Here is a 20,684-nt window from a genome sequence, read left to right as displayed (position 1 = left end):
GTGTTTCTTGGTATTACTTAATTGAACATAAAACAGATAACCATGATGACGACTGGAAAACTATCACTGTCAAATCCGCTGAGTTAAAATGCAAGATAAAAGATTTATTTTATTCAAAAAGTTATAAATTTCGAATATCTACGTGTTTAGTAGATAGTGAGTCGTCTCTTTTTTATGAAATTTCTGTTGCAACGGAAAACATGCCTTGCCCTCAACTGTATAAAGCTATTTTTAAAAAAGATAAACTAATTGTCAAATGGCGAAATAACAAAAAAAAATTCAAGGAAAAACTAAGTTATAATTTAAGATATAGAGTTGGGTCTGAGATTATTCAATGGACGGAACTCAGTCTTAGTAATATTTGCGAATTAGAAATGTCAAACGATTATCGCGTTAAAATAATGATGGAAAATGCTCCTGTTGCTTGTTTTGTAATTCAAATCATGTCATATAGTGAGTTTGGAAAGAGTGAATGGAGCGAGAGCATATCTTGTTATAATGATAAGGTATAATTTTTAATAAGTTTTACATTGCCAAAAATGACAAAAGACTGTTTAAAGGTCACCAACGAGGTATAATATAGCTAGTCTATTATACCTCTCTGAAGTAACCCAGAAAGCAATATGTGGAGTGAACACGAAATGTTTTCCTACTCATATATGTATATAATAAGCATACAAAAATTTTTCAGGGGTAAATGAGATAAATATTTTTTAAAGTCTCATTGTGATTGTACAAAACGAAAAGTCATTTATTGCGTTAAAATAATAATGGAAAATGCTCAAGATTTGTAATATTATTTTAATTTACAGCAAAAAACTGACAAAACATTTTAATAAAAACTTAGTGAGTGTGTATAAAAAATATATTTTTTAGTTTTATATAAGAATGTATTATATAAGACTGTTGAAAAATTTATATTAATATGTTTTATATCAAGCTGTTTTATTTAACAGTCTTTTATTTTATATTCTTATTCTTATTATTATATTATATTATACACCTATTAAATAATAAAAATCAACTCAGCAGCCATAGCGCAGCGGTAATGTTCAGTACCAAGAGGTCCGAACTCCGATGCCGGCTGTAGCCAGATAAACGACATCGGTAAAAAAGAAGGCGTGAACTTCAAAATTAAATGCTATTCTGCGTTGCTTTGTAATTAGACCGTAAGGACTTCTTGGATCAGTTTAGTAACCACAAAGTAAATTAAAAAAAAAGTTTTTTTAAATGTTATGCAATATAAGAGATTTAAAAAAATTTAATTGGGCTTAGAATCACATAAAAATTAAATAAAGTAAATAAAAATATACGAATACGAAATACGAAAAATAATGAATACGTAATACGTATGCGTAATACGATATAAATAATGAATACGTATACGTAATACGAAAAATAATGAATGCTGTCAAAATGTAGGTCTGTCTTAATTAAAAAAAAGAAAGTTGAGCCATAAAATTGAAAAACGCAAAATTTCACTCTTTTACCTCAAAAAAGATGCAAATTTATTTGAGATCTTTAACTAAACTAAAACAAATTATTGATAGATTTAATAAATTTTAAAATATATCAATAATTGAAAGATTTTAAAATTTCAAATCTATTAATTCATAGAATTATTTCTTTTTTTTTCTTCTTTCCCTCTCTTTTAGCCAAAGAAATATGAACAAGGTAAGTTTAAATTGAATAAATATAATAAACAAGGTTAAATTGAATAAAGGATGAGATCATAAATCGTTTGTTGTTTTCTTGTTATTTATTTGAAATGTTAGTTGATTCTATTTTAAGTTAGAAAACAATCATTCAGTGCATCTAAAAACCTGTTTTTGGTTATATTCAGGTTAGCTAATGTTCCAATGTTTTTGTCACTACGTTTAATTTTTAAGTAAATAAAGTAAACTTTAGATAAGTAAAACAGGATATTGATTTTTTTCTAATAACTTATAGGAGTGTTTTATTGAGTTACAATTTGCTTTTTATTTTCCTCACTAATTCCTTCTACTCTATAGATACACCCACAAAGAATTATTTCAGAACTTGTTTAAACCTAACACCATATTTAACAGAGACCGGGGCAAGTTGTCAGCAGGGGTGAGTCGACGAATTACGTTTTTCTGCAAAGCCTTTCATCAGAAAGTGTCAATAATCTCAGGAAACCTTTCTAGTTGACCATTTCATCTTTCACTGTAGTATTGTAAGGATTTGCGCATGCGCATAAAAAGTATTGTGGTTTATGTGCTTTTTCCCCGTTTTTGTAACTTTAACAACTTCTTTAACTTTTCTATTTTTAAAAGCAATCGCATCAAGTGCAGGTAAACTTGATTAAAGTTATATCTTCCATGGTTCCGTGAAATATGTCGAACCATCCATTTTTTATTAATATGTTTTATATCAAGCTGTTTTATTTAACAGTCTTTTATTTTATATTCTTATTCTTATTATTACCTTTTTTCAGGGTTCGGTAGGGGAGTTTGTGACCAAATAGCTGTCGGGGTTAGTTGGCAAAATAATGACGGGGCAAGTTCGCCGCATATTTCAATTAAGCCCGATAGCGATCGGACGTAAATTTCAAGATTTTTCATTTTTTGAAATATTATACTAAAATCGATTAGATGATAGATCACATAGATCACATGCGAAACTATAAATGAGAGAGGGCTATAACTCCTCATAACTTTATAAAAAATGCTGTTGATGTTATTTTATTAGAAGGAAAATTTATACGAAAAACAGCCAAAGACTATATCCCTGAAAAAAGTTTGTCCCGATACTGCAAAAAGCAACAACATCATGGTCAGTAAATATCATGATAAATAAAATCTTGACAGGTCAGTCTATATATATATAAATACATATACATATATATATATATATATATATATATATATATATATATATATATATATATATATATATATATATATATATATATATATATATATAAATTATGTTAGTGTTTTTATTTACAAATAGAGTGCTCAATGGTCTTCAAGAACATGTCAGTTATATTTTATAACTGTGTGTTAGCCTATGTGTGTGTTAAAGAACATAGCAGTTATATTTTATAACTGTGCTTTGTGTGTGTGTGCATATATATAGTATTATTTATTTTAATATTGGTATTGTTCATTTAGGTCTGTACTGATTTACAAGAAGATTTGTTGGAACAATGTAATTAAAGCTTCTGATATTTATTATGGACTTTCTCCTTAGGAAGTGAGGAAACTAGCTTATCAGTATGGAAAAGTGAATAGCATAAAAATGCCTCATAGTTGGAGTGCAAATGAAGCAGCTGGAGAGGACTGATTCAGTGCTTACTTACAAATGTTCAAAAGTTTTACAACAATTTACAAGTTGTTCTTAATCGTTTAAAGTTAGAAAGTGGAGATATTTGGAATATGGATGAAACTGGTATTACCACAGTTCAAACTCCAGATCATATTGTAGCAAGAAAAGGTTTTAAACAAATTAGGTATGTTACTTCAGCTTAGAGAGGCAATTTAGTAACAGTCGCAGTAGTTGTTTCTGCAAGTGAAAATTCATTTCCTCCATTTCTTATATTTCCTCGTGTGAAATGTAAAAGCTATTTTTTAAATGGTGATCCTAAAAAAAGTGCAGGCGCTGCAAACTCATCTGGTTGGATGACCAAAGTTCAATTTTTGCAGTTTTCCTATCATTTTGTCAAATATTCCAGAAGTACGAAAGAACGACCCGTTTTGTCGCTATTAGACAATCATGACTCTCATCTTTCAGTAGAGGCTTTAGATTTCTCTAAAGAAAATGGGGTATCGGTTTGTTCATTTCCTCCTCATTGCAGCCACAAACTTCAATCTCTAGATCGTAGTGTATTTGGACCTTTAAAAACTACACTAACACAGCTTGCAATGCATGGATAACAATGCACCCTGGTTTCACAATGTCTATTTACAGTATAGCAGGTATTGTGGGTAACTCATTTCCATTAGCATGTACCCCTAATAATATCAAGGTTGGTTTTACAAAAACAGGTATTTTCCCACTAAATGTTAACATTTTTAGAGAACACGATTTTATGCCACCTTTACCTTAGATAGACCATCTCTGAAACAAGACTGTGCTATAGAAAGTACTTTTCTTGTAAATCAGTAAAGACCTAAATGAACTAAATATAAGTAATGTAACTAATGTTGACTTTACAATATCAGAGAATGACATTTTAGAAGCTGATTGCTCAAAAGATACAGAACCACATCATGATATTCAAGCAATATTGACGTACAATGCATCTACTGTAGTTAACTGTAGTTCTATCGCCTGAAGATTTAAGACCATTCAAAAAAGCAGAACCAAGAAAGAGAGTTAGGGTTAATAAAAGAAATAGAATCACATTAATTCTAACAGATTCACCAAATATGAATGTTTTAAAAATAGAAAAGAATCAGCTAAAAAGAAAAAGTCAGCAATTGAAGAGAGAAAATAAATAAAAAGTAAAATAAAGATAATGGATCAGATGAGTAAAAGATCAACTAATAAAGGAAGAATACACTTAATGGGAAAAGGTTTGAATCGTCCAAATAGCTCTGTAGAAAAAGAGTGTTTTTATTTGATTTGTGTTGGAATGTTTTCTAAAAGTAAACCAAAAGTAGTCTTAATTCAATGCACGTAATGTCACCTTTGGGAAACGAATCATGCATAATCGGAAACTCTTATTTTTTCATTTGCAATAGTTGCTGCTAGCCGATTTGAAACCCAATTAGTTGAAAATATTCATATAATAAAACAATATACGTTTTAGTTCTTTTTGTATAACCATAAATTGGAAACACTGCTTTGTTTTCACTTTTTTTCACTTTTTAATTATACTATACTTTATAATTATATACTTTTTAATTATAATTACTCTTTTGAATAAAATGTTACAATGACTTGACCCAAAAGTTTGATGATGTTGATAAAACCATATTTCAGCTATGATTTCTTTTTTAAAAAAAGGGGTGGGGGATTAAAATATTATTGGAATACATATAAATAATACCTTAAACTTTATTTTTTATTATTGTGAGTCCCTTTTACTTACCCCTTGAGTATAAACAACTTACCCCGTGGTGGGGTAAGTTGGCGAACTCTTTTTTTTTTTTTGAGGGCCCGAGAAGGCCCTAAGAACTTTTTTTTGTAAATAAATGCAACTTTTAAAAGTTACCCAAATTCATACTCTTTGGGACTACACTTTAATAATTTCAAAAAAATGTGCCGTTAGGGTTACAGAGCTTATAGAGTAAAAACCGAGTCAACTAGCCCTGGTCTCCCCTTATTAATATTGTAATTATGTAAAAAACTATTGGTAAAATTAAAAGAACTAATGCTTTCTTGGATGTTAATCATGGCGCTCTATACTGAAGGCCTATTCATCGCGCAACCGTAAGCCGTGACTGGGGCCTATTATTTTTACGGATTATCAGCAACTTAACTATAAAGTTATATTTTGGAGTCAAAATATGACTCTTAATGAGTTTAATTAGTTTATTTAGAAATATTTATATTAAAATGTAATTAAAAGTTAAAATTTTATATAAAAAAAAAAATTAAAACAAAGAAAATATTTGCATATATTTTAACAACAACAGATACAAATCATTCTTTTCTAAACAAATTTATGATAACTTTAAAACTTTTAATGCAGGTTCTTTATTAGATCTTGGTGTAATTTGTGCACAAAAATTGTTTAAAAATATATTAGCAAGTGTGTTGCAATGTTTTTGATTGATTTAAAAACAGTAAAATTCAGAAACTAGCAAAAAGATGTCACTTAAGGACTTACGACAAACTTTATCTTCAAATGGAATAAGATAAATCAAATGGAATAAGACAAAGCAAAAAAAACCCATTGCCAAACATTGTCTGGTAGAATTTTAAGACCACGACCATCTATAGACTTGAGGTACTCACCAAACTTTTCATAATAAAGTAATGTTTGATTGAACAAAATGTTTTCACCATATTCATTTCTACATACATAACCAGCAATATAAATCAAAGACATTTTGGTAGTATCAGAAATTGATGACTCTAGTTGTTCTAAATTGTCAAATATTTTACTACCTGCTTCACATAAAACATATGTACAAGAAGCACACTCATGACCTGAACTAAAATCAAAAGAATCTATGTCAATATTTAAAGATAACAACAAATTTCTTTTTCTAAGTGGTCACTTGTAAACATACCAAGAAGAACATAATCATGACAATACCATAGCAAGTATGGTGAATTGGTTTTGCAATGTCATTAGATAACTGCATCAGTCTTGCCATTTTTACAACACATTTCAAGAGCCATATCACCAAATTGAAGTAGAGTATTAAGACGGCAATCATCAGGGCTACAAATAGGTGCTTCTAGTGGATCATTGTGTCTTACATCAGCTCCACGACCTTTCACATTCAAAATTTTCCACCAGGTTATAACTTTATTTATAAATATCGCAGTATTCTTAGAATTTGAAATTATTTGAGAATAGGTCACCAGAGCATAATATGTCTTATCTGAAAAAACTTCAAGGCAAGTAGATACATTTTGCCTTTAAAATTGGCTTGGGAGCTATTGCAATTTCATTCAAGTCTGACAATTTGACTAACTTTTCTGATTCAATTTGATATAAGCATTTAAGGTGCTCCGATTTAGCTGTTCTTTGAATACCATTATCACTGTACACTAGCTCACCAGTTTTTTCTGTAATAGATTCCTAATGTTTTTCAAAAGATGAACAAAGTTAAACAATAAATACATCCCATCTTCCGTTTTCCAAGGTTTTTCTGGAATAGTATGATATAATTTGAAAAATGCTTGGTTTATACAATTACAATCACAGATAACAACTTTTACATCGCTAGATGATGATTTTATAAGTTTTATGCTGAAGTTTATTTGTTCAAACAGAAAATTTGAACTTAATTTTGAAATTGGAATCATTTTGTACAGAAATTTAGGACCACCTTTGAGACATACTATCATAATTCCCAAAACAGTTTTAGCCAATTATGATGGATCATCTAAAGATTTACCAAACAATGTTCCGCCATGGTACAGCATCAATTTTTTTGACATATACTTTATCATGAATAATTATACAAATTTTTTGTTTTTCTTCAATGTTTTTGAAAACTGAGTCTAAGAAACTAGCATCATCAATTTTGCAAACTTTGATGTTATGCGTGTCAAAGTACTAACTGATGGCAATTGAAAATTGTTTCTTAGTTTATTGTATAAAGCACGAGATGTTGAAAAATATTCAAAACTAGGTATAATTGTATCTGGTTAATATATTTTTTTTCAAATAAGTTTTGCAGACATAACTGATATTTGTTGCTGAATAATGTTTTTCTTATGATCTATTTCCATGACATTTAAAAAATGTAGTATTTCCTCAAACTTTGACCAAGAATCAACAATATTTATACCATTTTTACACAAACTTTTTATAAAACATTTTATTCCGCAATGAAATGTTTCAAAATGTAAATTCTCAAAAATTTTAACAAGAAATAAAGCAATACCATCATAAAACGTAATAGATTGAATATTAATTTTTTTTTAATCATATATCCTATTACTGAAACTGAAAAAACCCTGAGATTATTTAATAAAACATTTTTAAAATCAATATATGTTGCTGTATCAGCCAATAAAAAAGTGCTAAGTTCATCAGTTCTAACATTTCTAACAATGCTTAAAGATTTCCATATTGTGCGATGACGTGGTAATGGAGTAGGTATTTGACTTGAAGGTATTCCTGACCATACAGATGGTGGCATTTTCGGTCTTAAAAGATTAGAATTTGGAATACTTTTTATCCAAATATTTCTTTGTTCTTTGTCTTTAGGAAAACGATACACTGGTATTTTTTCAAAGCTTTTGTTATTTTTGGTACTTTGGTAATTAGTTTTGCAGCCATATACACAACACTCTTTTGGCATCTATAAAGTATAATTATTTAAAAATATATAAAAATAGGCAAACCATAACATAAGATTTTCAAACGCTTTTTTTTCAAATATAATAGATCACTACCCATATCAGACATAATAAATGTATATATATATATATATATATATATATATATATATATATATATATATATATATATATATATATAAATATATATATATATATATATATATATATATATATATATATATATATATATATATATATAAATATATATATATATAATATATATATATAACTCCTAACACTCTAAGGAGTTTACAAGTAAGTAAAAATACAGTGTTTTAAAGTTATTTACAAAAATTTATAATATAAAAAACATTAGTAATACAAAGATATTGGAAATATAAAAGAATAAACAAGATTAAGTTGAAAAAGTTAAAAATTCTCTAGCAAGGTTTTAAATGTGAGCTTTTCACTTTCGCAATTTTTAGAATATTAATATAGGCCCCCAATCACGGCTAGAGGTTCCAATAAGTTCGTCACACAATTTTTATTATTAACAAATCCATGTTGATTTTTATTGATTAGTTTATTTTCTACTAAATATTTCATAGCTTTGTCTTTAATTATCCTTTCTATGACTTCACAAACTACCAATGTTAAAGATACATGTCTGTAGTTGCATGGGTCCAAGTTGTCACCATTTTTAAACACTGAGACAATATTTGCACATAACCATAAACATAACCATAGCAATAGTGGTTTGGCTATAGCAAAGTTGCACTCTTTTAGAACTTTTGGATAATCTCTGTCCATTCTAGTTGCTTTATTAATGTCCAGTTTGCTTAAGTATTTTTCTACAACAGAGGCCTTAAAATCTGGATTTCTACAGCTTTTTTGTGTTTCTATATCTATGATTGAAACAGATGAAGTTTGTGGATTATTGAATACTGATGCAAATTATTCATTCAATGTATTTGCAATTACTTTTAAATCAGTTTCGATGCTACCATTTTTTAGTTAAGTCGCTCTTATATTGTCTTTGACTTTTGTTTTCATTATTAATATATGAATAGCCTTTTTTTTTTAAGTCTTGTTTATTTTTTTGTATTTTGCAAGTAAACGATTGTCTATGAATTTCTGCCTTCTAAATTTGAACTAAACGTTTTTTTTTTCTTTTGACAACGCTTTTAGTTCTACATTTATACATAGAGGCTTAGTGTTGGTTTATATGCTGCTCCTTTTATAATTGGAATAAAGATTTTATATCCTTTATAACGGCTCATCTATTTTTTGTTACATTTATTTATTTCCAAGCCTTTGTCATCGTCTCAATTTAGGGTTTTAAAATAATTATTTAATTCATCAAATTTCTGACTTTTACGCTAACTTATCTCGTTCTTCTAACTCACTTACTCTTGGTAAGCGAAGCGGTTTATAATGCTTCTTAGTGAGCTCAACTTGTCTTTGCGGGTCCGGGTATGTAGCCTCTATATGGCAATTAGCCAAAGAGGATAAGTCTTAATACCCTCATTAGCATTGTTGATTCATCATAAAGAATGAAATATATATGTATAAGTACAGATATACATATATATGCGCATAAATACATATAAGTTCATATATACGCGTATAAATATATAATATTTAATGTTTAAATACTGAAATATAAAACAAATAAATTTAATTCAGATAAAAGTTAAATATAACGTTGTGCAAACGTAAAATATAATGTTGAACCAATTTAAAATGCAACCTTGTATCAACATAAAATATTACTCAGTCCCGACTTAGAATACAACGTTGGCCCAACATTGTTTTTTAATTGTTAGCGACGTTGCATTTGTTATTAAAATGATACAAAAACAACGTTGGCGGTCGATGTTGCGCCAACGCAACGCGCAATATTGGTCTAGCGTTTTATCAACGTATCAGCGCTAGTTGGGGAAGGCTGGAAAGTAAGTTGAAACTAGATTAAATTTTAATAGTTTAATAGTTTTTTTTGTTATAATATTTAAATTATGCCTAGTCTTGGTCCTCCAGGAACAAGGGTAAAAGAGTTTCAGAAGTAACAAGAAGTAAGATTTGAAGATTTTGCTTTATAACATGTAGTACAATTCATTGTTTAGCATTATTTTCTTTTAATAAAAACACATCAGTTAGTGTTGTATCAAGTTCATTTTCAGTTTTTTTGCAAATTAGAGTATGCAATATTTTTTCACGAATACAATTTTCTTCATGTAATTTTTTATGCTTATTTTCTTTAACTGCATATTTTAATTTGCATTGTTTATTGCAACTTAAAAGAATGTGATACATAACCAAACATATTTTTCAACTTTCCTTCCAGAAACTTTTGATAAAAAACAACATTTGTCTGCACATGGTAATGGCCAGTCAATTAAATGAGAAAAAAAAAATTGCTTTAACACTGTTGCATGAACTTTTTTCAATGTTTCTCAAATTCATATAACATCGCTGCACTTTTTTTGTGGTTGGATATTTTTATTGTCAATGCTAGTGTAAACACAAAAAGATTTTCAATTCTTTCAGAATATTTATACACATGGTCTTTATATATATATTTATACATATTTATACAATATTTATACACTGGGTCTTTCGTTAAATCTTCTGCAAATCTTCGACAAATAAGATTTAACTTGATTGAATGGTTCACAAAATATCTTATTAACAGTTATGTAAGATAAATAAAAAGTGTGTGAAAAGACAAAATTATCGGTCTCAAGAACTAACTTTAAAATACCATCAATTAATTGAAAAAAACAAAAATATTTACTTTCAGCTAGAAAAAATTCTTTATAACATTGTTAATTAAAAAACATAACATTAAAAAAAAAAGATATTTTACCGTTTGATTTAAAAGTTTTAAATCAAACGGTAAAATATCTTTTTTTAAACAAAACAAGATATTCTACCGTTAACAACAAAATTTATAATACAAGGTCGTATCTGTTAACTCAATAAATTAATCGTTATGGTTTAGAATAACTTTGAAATAAGACAACAAAAAAATTAAGCTTCATAATGAACTTCAGAAAAAAAATAGAGTAGAAAAAATCAAAGATTTTTTTTTTACAATTTTTGACTGCGCATGCTCAGGGTATCTCTAGATGGCTAAGTGTGCTTCTACTCAAAAGATCAAGGTTTTATATATAAATAAAACACAATTTCGCTGTGCATTGCGTCTTCGTTTCAATCGGAGTACTTGTGGGCTACCATGAAAGTATCCATGTTGGAAAAAATTAAAATCATTGGACAGTGAATTTTTTTTTTCAAAATTTTGCATAAGTTCACAAGCTTTTGAAGTATTACAATCCTGGGTTTCTCCTTTTAGATCTAAAACCTTCTCTAAGATGTTCAGTTGTAACTACTGAAGAAAAGTTATGTATTACATTAAGATATCTTGCTAATGGCGATGCTCAGATAACAATTGAAATAAGTAGATTGAGTCCTATAACTGTAGGAGGAATTATTGATATATAAAATTTTTTTTGTGTAAGAAAGGATATTTATAAGCACCATCTTCACAACAACAATGGCTTAAAATATCTTCAAAATTCTATAAACGATGGAATTTTCCTCATTGTTTAAGCGCACTAGATGGAAAACACGTAGTTATTCATTCACCAGCTCGAAGTGGTTCAACGTATTTCAACTACAAAAACACATTTAGCGTTGTACTTTTAGCAAGGTGTAATGCAAAATATGAATTCACTTCGGTTGGTAAAAGTGGCTCCGGGCGTCAAAGCAACGATGGTATCTACAATAGCAGCAAAGATGGATTTGCTATCAACAATAATCTATTAAATGTTCGTGATCCATCATATATAAGGGTTTATTCAGAATCCATAATATTTCCCTACACCTTTTTAGCCGACGAAGCATTTGCATTAAAACCGCATATGATGAGGCCCTATCCTCAAAGAACTAATCTCGATAAAACGTTTTTAATTATCGCTTATCAAGAGGGAGAAGGGTAATTGAGAACTGTTTTGGCGTATTAGCTAGCAGATTCCAAATATTTAGAAACACAAGCATATCAAAAGTTGAAAATGTAAAACTTGGCGTGAAAGCAACTGTGGCTCTGCCAATTTTTTGACGAAGATACAAATAAAAGCAGACAGTTTTTCATATTGTCCAAGTGATTATGTTGATCAAGAAACACCGAATGAGAATATACGTGCTCATTAGAGAAAAGAAATAAATAATTATCAAAGACTTAAACTAATTCAATGTCTCGGAGCTCATAATTTTATAAAAGAAGCTAAATCTATTAGAAATAATTATAAAAATTACTTTAATTTGGAGCTAGGTTCAATATTATGGCAAGGTATAAAAAATAGTAGTAAATCTAATTCTTTTGATAAAGAATATTAGAAATTTGTATTCACACAATAAATGGAATAAAAAAATTTACATTAAAGTTTTTATTTTTTCTTCATAAATATAAACATTATATATGTATAAAAAAGTTATAAAATATTCTTTAAATTCTAAATTAAATAAAACTTCTTCAATTCTTAATCTCGTTTAACGATTTTTCTTTTTTGGAAGTTCCTTTAAGGTGGTACACCCCCATTCAAAAAATTTTCTTTAAAATAATCAAAACAAAATTAAAAATACCATCAGACAAGTTGAAACAATTGTACTAATATTTTTTTAAATACGAAATCTTGATTTCCCAACTTTTGCCTCACTTATTCCATAAAAATTACGCAAAGGTGGGTATAATTTAAAACAAGATATCTCCGTTTATATAAATCAATTAGTTCTAAAATGTTCACATTATGTTCCTAAAAAATGCAAAGAGGTTATGAACCAGAATCATGCATCGAAGATGCATAGAACACTGTAAAAGTAATTTTTAATAGATTTATAAAATTTTTGAACAAAAAAGGCAAGAAAAAAAGGTATTAAATATACTTTGACACCATATTTATTTGTAATTCTGGTTCATTACCTAAGTTCAACAATAATAAAAGCACCCAAAAAATTTTAGGTTAACAAATGGTCGCAATCTGAAAAATATCATGTTTTAAAATTATATATCTGCTAAAAATGACATTTTGAGAAAAATACAAAAAACAAAGAAAAAGTTCGTTATATTACAAAAAAAAGTATGAACCTAAACATTTATAAAATTTTACAATTTTAGTATTCTTTACCTAATTAGTAAACCAATTATCCAATTACTATATCTAATTAGGCACTAATATTTTCATTAAATAGTATACTTGTGAATTAATATGTTTGTATCCCAAGTATACTTGTTGCTTTTATAATTATAAAGTCTTCATATAGTCTTATAAGAGCCACTTCTAAACTAAATTTAAATTCTTTTAATTCTATTGGATAATAATAGAGGCGATTTTACGGAGGGTGTGTGTGCCTATGTGGGGTGGGGGTGGGGGTACACCTTCCCCAAAGAAGGTGATTTTCAAGTTATAGTCACTTTTTTTACGAACTAAGTTGGCTAGTCGGCTACTTGACACAATTCAGTCGGTTAAATTTTTGTTTTGAAGACCTTTTTTTTTTTTTTATAAGAAGCTAGTCGGTATTTTTTGAGGAATCACACTCCCCCCCCCCTCCCATATTATTTGTAGAATCGCTTCTGGTTAATACTATAGAAACAAAGAACTTTCCGCTAATAAGCTCATTGTTGAGCTTTTATTTTCGCTAACTTTTCTCATAATTTTCCGCGAGCTTTTTTATTAACACTGTTTGAAGAAGAACTTTTCCGCACGAAAATTTCCTCCAAAGCGAAAAAAATTCTGAATGGAGAACATGCTTTATGCTTCAGATTTGCAAAGATGTCCAAGTAGAGCAAACTCTTCTGACAATAAACGGTAAAATTTTTGAAAAAAAAGTATATGAAGCAGACGAAGCGACGATATTCGTGCCCGCGGATCCTGGCGTAGAGCTCAGAATAACTAGTTTGATGTGAAAGTCAAGAGCCTTAACACGACATCACAAATAGAATTATCTCTAGATATGCAAAACACGAAAATGAAAAAATGAAAAGTTACGACGAGAGAGTTACAAAAATTTAGCTTTTACGCCTTTATTTTTGCAAAACTGGTGGAATGGGCCCAGACCCAGCTAGACAACATACGTTGATAAAACGTTAGAACGATGTTGTGCGTTGCGTTGACCAACATCAACCGCCAACTTTGATTTTATATCATTTTGGTTATAAATGCGACGTCGTTAACAACCAAATAATAACGTTGGCCTAACGTTGTATTTTAAGTCGACATGTGTAATATTTTACGTTATTCAACGTTGTAATTTATGTTGGCAAAACGTTGTATTTTAAGTTGATTCAACATTATTTTTTACGTTTGCACAACGTTGTATTTAACTTATATTGGAATTAAATATATTTGTTTTATGTTTAAGTATATATACATATATATATACATATATATATATATATATATATATATATATATATATATATATATATATACTACCGTTCATAATTATTCGAATGGCATTAACTTTTTTTTTAAATGCTATTTTTTTCTTAACTATTTTTTATGTTTATTTTTGCACTATTAGATAATTTAAAAAAGTTTTTGTTAAAATGCTCTGATAAAAGTCATAAGAGTAAAAATGTTGGCAAAACTGCATAAAAAATGGACCATCAATGACTGTAAAGGTGGACCGACGTGCCGAAGTTTTAAAAACTTTGGTTTCAAGATAAGTTTGATTGTCTGGAAAAAAAAATCTGTTAAGGTGTGGGGCTGTTTTGGTTAGATCGCCACAGGTGACTTTGTGAAAATGATTATACTACGCCTTCGGAAAGATGGGTTAATGAGAAGCTATTAATTTTTTTTACAAGAAAATGACTTGAAGCATGAATCTAAAACTTATTTTTCGAAAAATTGATTTAGTTATTTGACTGAGTTCGAGAACGATATCAAATAAAATAATTGAGCCTCTCCAATCACAAGATCTCTCTCCTATCGGATTTTAATGTGAGGAATTGAAAGTAATGTCAAAAGCTAATGCCAAATGATGCATAAGATGATAAGTGACATAAAATTGACCTCGACAAATTGGATAAATCGTTAAGTAGAATGCCATGAATATGTGTGGCCGTTATAGTCTCAAAGGGTGATTAAAAGCAAGTAAATTATAAATTAATCTAATCGGACTTATTTATTTTTTTGTAAACGTAATAGAAAGGAAGATAACATATAATTCAGGTAGACTTTGCTTAGTTTCTCTCCCAATAGTAAGTAAAACTATGATTTCTTATTTCGAAAAGTACGACCATTCGAATAATTATGGACGATAGTGTATATACACATTGAATATTACATATTTTATACACCATATATAACATATATAGTTTTTGCTTAATGTTATGTAATCGTTATTTCGGTGTCATATTTTTTACTGTGAATACTTAGGATCAAAATTTACCAAGTTTTATGGCAGTATTAGAAATTACGAAGTTTGTTTTAGTTGCCATAAAACTTGTCACTCAATTGTTACAATTGTATTTTTATATATATATATATATATATAGTTGGTTAAACAGTTTATAATTTTTTTTTTTTTTTTACATTCTTATACTTACTGTGTGATTTTTAAGGATGACTTTCCAGATTACGATGATGATGAAGATAATAAAAAGTATTTTAACATTGAAGATCAAATAAACGAAGGAGATATAAAAATTGCACTACAACGAAAAAAAACAATTTTTGAAACTAACTCATCGCTTATTGCAAATTGTAAACAAATTGGAGTTTTAAGGTGGCTGAAATCTATTGAAATGGGAGATTATCAATGTTTAAACAAAAAAATTAAGTGGATTGATGAAACAGGAATGCATAAAGGTGTTTATCACCCTATGGATCTATTATACTACTTAATTAAAAATTCTAATAATTCAATAAGAAGAAAACTCTTTAAAAAACTTTTCGTATGCAAACTCTCGGTACCTGTTTTATTACGTAAAAAGAAAACATTATTTATGGACTTTTCACTAAGTAAAGTAGAACTAATGTGGATAAAAAATTCTGATCAAACTTTTGAGATAAACGCATCTCATGCTGATTTGCCAGTTATTTCTTTGCTACGTATTGGAAAACAAAGTAAAAATAGTATTTCTAAATCAAAACTCGGAAACGATTTATTGAAAATTAAGTTTGAAAGTGGACTAGGTGGTTGCGGCTACTTTACAAGAGAATCTTCGTCAAGCAATTATTTGCGAAAAGCGTCAAGTGGAATGGTAGAAGCACTGTGGTTTCAAAAAACAAAATACGAAGAAAGTTTTTCAACCTCTTTCTGTATGCTTAACCTTAGGGGAGATGCATTACATTATTTTGAGAATGCGAGGATTCTAGTTAACGCTTCAGATGTCGTTTTATTTTTATGTGATGAGGAGATGTTTGAAGATAACAGGTATAAAGAACTTTTTGCTGAAATGGCTTGGCGAATAAAAAAATCTTCAAGAAAGTTGAAAGTTATAGTTTTAATGACTAAAAAAGCATGGTCTAAATTAAAAGAAAATCACGAAACATTTAAATCTCTAAGTAAAAAAATATGCTGGATAAAAATAGAAAAGGAGTCTGTTAAGCTTGTGAAATTATTACAAAATGAAATAAACGAATCTGTAAGTGAAATACCGCAGCCAAATAGTCTTAACAAACGTTTTGAATCTTTAAAAAAGGAATCAATGAGTGAGAACAATTCTGGAGCTTCAGAAACATCAAAATTGCTTTTAGAAAAAATGAACAAAATTCGAGATTCTGATGACGAATCAAGTTGTAGAAATAGAAAAGATTTATTTCCACTTCAATCTATTGCTAAAGATTATGCTCAAAAGCAACGCGAAGAAACAAGATCAATGGATCTGAAAAAAAAAAACCTTATTCAAAAAGAACTATCGAATATCAAGTCTTTGCAGTATGAATCTATTTGCAACGGTTTATCTTTATTGATGATGAAATTTATTACTAATTTAATTGTGATGAGTTTTCTAAATTAAACTATGTGTATTTTGTTCAAGATAAATTAGATATTTGGTGCAAAGAAAACATTTCAGTCATGAAATCTGATCTTTTTAAATTTCGTAAAGAAATAAATTGTTTGGAAGAAAAAATAAATAACTCAGATAATAAAGAAAACCGATGTGTCTATCAAGAAAAACAAGATCAACTTGTAAATTTATACAATAATCAAAAAAGTAAGATAATCAACGTTTCTATCGGAATTGAAAACATGTTTCGTGAAGTCGGACTAATATTTGAGACAGCGTCTAGGTACGAAAAAGAAAAATACTTACCCAAAGAACTACTGACATGTTCAAAAAAATTACCAGAACTTGCAGCAATTTTACTGCTAAAAGGATTTGCAATAGAATTAATGGACGGCGACGGGTTAAACGTTCCTGTAAACTGGCTCTGTAGTGTGTTTAATATTCTGCAAAAACTCTTTAAAAATCATTTTGAAATAAATCATGAACCAAATGTATTTGTTTTAACTGTACTTGGAACACAAAGCACTGGTAAATCAACTCTACTTAACACAATGTTTGGTTTAGAATATCCTGTGGGGTCTGGTAGATGTACAAAAGGAGCGTTTTTGCAGCTTGTTCCTCTGACTATTAAAGGATGCAACGTAGATGCGCTTCTAGTGATCGACACTGAAGGGCTGAGTGCTCCTGAGCATTACGGTTGTAATATTCATGACAATGAAATTGCAACATTCGTTTTAGGAATATCCAATTTAACGATTATTAATGTAATGGGAGAGTTACCTTCTAATGTAGAAAACTTTTTACAAATAAGCATTTGTGCATTGATGAGAATGAATATGGTAGACATACATCCAAGTTGTATTTTTGTTCATCAGAACTGTGGATCTTCTTCAAAAGATAAAAACTATGACAGCAGAAATACTTTTATACAGATGATGGATGAAGCGGTCATCATTCAAGCAAAGTTGAATAGCTCCAAAGACCGTTTTAAATCTTTTAAAAGCATTGTAAATGTATCTTTGGAAAATTTTTTTTACTTTCCTCAGTTTCTTGATAGTTCATCTACAATGGCATCCATGAGTTCTGAATACATTTCAGCATGTAAAAATCTTAAAGAATTTATAATCGAAAAGTTCCTACTTCAAAACAAAGTAGCTCAAACGTTTGATGATTTCTCAAAAAAGTTTCAACTTATATGGAGTGGAGTTATTGAAGAAAATTTTGTATTGAGTCTTTTAAATAGTGCTGAAGTCCAGATTAAATACGAGGTTGACACCGAGTTAAGTGATTGGAAGTCAAATATGGAAAAACATTTGAGTTCTTGTACGGAAGTCTATTGCAATGAAATATCCGCATTTTTTAAAAATAAACAAAATGAAAATGAGAAACTTGAATTTAATGAAAATGCTGCCTGGAGTGTTATCACAAAAAAAAAAGAACAACTAAAAAACGAAGCGGACTTTATTTTTGAAAAAAAAAAAAAAGAGTTTCTAAATTATATTGATAAAAAAACCTCAAATAAAACCTTTTACAACCAATGGGAACAACGAGGAATTAACTCTATGAAAGATGTATTTGCCGATTTAAAAAAGAACTGTGATAATCGAATTGTACAGTGGTATAACTATCACAAGTCTAGTCATAAATGGAAGTTAGAAATTTTAAAAGCAAAAACAGACGTAGATGTTAAAGCTCGAGAAGTAGCAAATAATTTGCTGAAAGAAAAAGAATTGTCGAGCAACGGTAGTTCTTTTAAATATTCGAATGAAGAATGCGATATTGAATTTGATTGTTTTTGGGAATGCATTGAGAAAAAATTAACAAATAAAAAATATTTCAGCTTTCAAAAGATGGATATTGAAGAGCAGTTTAAAAAAGAAATTTTAGAAATGTATAAAAACACTCCTAATCTTAACAAGCATATGACATATTTTAACGAAAAGGTTTCTTTCGGGGCTTTACTAAATTACTTGAAAAAGACCAATTTAAAAACAATATCCAAAAAACGTAAAGAAGATTTATCAACAGTAGTTAAAAAAACAAAACTTTCTTTGTTAAGAGATTTTGAGTTTGAAAACGTTAACGGTTTAAAAAAGTTCAAAATTCAAAAGAGTGAAGATTTTGACTGCTCTATTATAATCAAAGAGTTTTTAACTAAAGTAGACTTTTGGCTGCATAAGATTAATTCTAGTTTAAATATTCCATTTGAGTTGTCATGCGAATTTAAAGCAATTTATTCGATTTATATTAGTCAACTTTTAAAACCACATTTTGAAGAAGCACAAAATTATTTTTTTGAATATGTTGACGTCAAGAGAAAAATTGTCGACGGAAAAAAAGATACAAAGGCACTATTTTTAATGGTTCTTAAACAGGAAGGAAATCTTGCAATAATAGCCAATCAAATTTTTACAGTTCTGTTAAATGCTATTTTCACTAATGTTAACAAAAACATTACGAGAACCTTAAAAGAACTCTTTCTTAAACGAGTTTCTCTTAAGGAACTCATTCACGGTTTGGTTCTTCTTGATATTATAGATGCAGTACAAAATAATTCTCTAACAGATTTAAATATAAATTATTTGAAAGATTACTTCCATAATCCCTTTGACGTATTTGAAAATAAGATACGGGACATTTTGAATGCTTGTCCAAATATCAACGTAAAAAAGATTTTAAAAAGTAACTTAAATCTCCAGATAAGTAAAACAGAGTTGTGTATTAAAAACTTGATTGCAAAAAAAGAAATTGATTTAATATCGCAATTGTGCAAAGAACCCCATATTATAGGATTAGGTATTGGAAAATCAGACTTTTGCAGCATTCAGATGCCGAATGAAGGTAATAGAGAAGAAGATGAAAATGATATTTTAAAGAAATTATCACTAACCATATGTTCACATAATTTTAAATTTGAAAACATGAATACAACTATAAATTATTTAAAGTACGAGGCTGTAAATGAAATAAAGAACTACTTATTTGGTTGTAAAGTAACGTGTCCATTTTGTAGAGCACCGTGCGATAATGCGCACATAATTAGCCAGAGCCTTCACTCCTGTCAAAGCCATAGGCCGGAAGGTTTTGGCAACTTTGCTTGGGCAGAATCAAATCAATTTGTTTTTGATATTTGCAATGAGACAATCAAATCATCTGCATCATTCAAAAATGAAGCTACCAACGGTAAGTATGTCAAGTATGCAAATTATAAGACAGTTGGAGATAACTATTCCTGTTGGGACATTAAAGGCATGGCATGTGAAGAGCTATCTTTTTGGAAGTATATAACTTATCGTATTATGCCCCACATAAATATGATTTTCCCTTCTGTTGAGAAAGTAGACTTAAAACAGTGGTCAAGTATAACGAAGAAGGAAGCTGTGGAAGCAGTGGGGAAAAGATTTCACATAAAAAATCTTTCTAGATTGGAAAACGATTGTTATGTTATATAAATAACATTTACTTGAGATTCCTTATAAATTGTAGTAAAATTTGAACAAACTTTTTTTTATAGATGCCTCCATTAAACAATTAAAGTTATAAATTAAAAAACTAATAAACTAAAACAACTATATAACAATTTAACTTTTAAACAACTTTCTAACCAATCTTCCAACTTTCTAGTAGCTTTCTAATGAAACTCATGAATAATCTTAAAGTCAATCTTCTAACCAAACTTCAAATTAAACATCCTACTAACCTTTTAACTAATCTTTTAACCAATCCTCCAAATAAT

General features: G+C 28.7%; 1 protein-coding gene across 1 annotated transcript; it reads left to right on the top strand.

Annotated features, from left to right (window-relative positions):
• The first annotated feature begins 8,761 nt into the window (after window positions 1–8,761).
• Window positions 8,762–20,400, top strand: LOC136074472 (interferon-induced very large GTPase 1-like). Its single transcript, XM_065786795.1, has 3 exons — window positions 8,762–8,902; window positions 15,557–16,895; window positions 16,979–20,400. The coding sequence occupies exons 1-3, from the start codon at window positions 8,762–8,764 to the stop codon at window positions 20,398–20,400; spliced, it is 4,902 nt and encodes a 1,633-aa protein (XP_065642867.1).
• Window positions 20,401–20,684: the final 284 nt, after the last annotated feature.

The sequence above is a fragment of the Hydra vulgaris genome, chromosome 01, assembly GCF_038396675.1.
Source record: "Hydra vulgaris chromosome 01, alternate assembly HydraT2T_AEP".
NCBI classification, from domain to species: Eukaryota; Metazoa; Cnidaria; class Hydrozoa; order Anthoathecata; family Hydridae; genus Hydra; species Hydra vulgaris.
This window is presented reverse-complemented; position numbering and strand designations above follow the sequence as displayed.

What these genes read in the sequence shown, in the direction of transcription:
- LOC136074472 (XM_065786795.1), top strand. Translation starts at nt 8,762, where the DNA reads ATGTCCAGTTTGCTTAAGTATTTTTCTACAACAGAGGCCTTAAAATCT. An exon ending in ATGCAAATTATTCATTCAAT is followed by an intron (nt 8,903 to 15,556) that starts GTATTTGCAATT and finishes GTGATTTTTAAG; the next exon opens with GATGACTTTCCAGATTACGA. An exon ending in GTATGAATCTATTTGCAACG is followed by an intron (nt 16,896 to 16,978) that starts GTTTATCTTTAT and finishes ATTTTGTTCAAG; the next exon opens with ATAAATTAGATATTTGGTGC.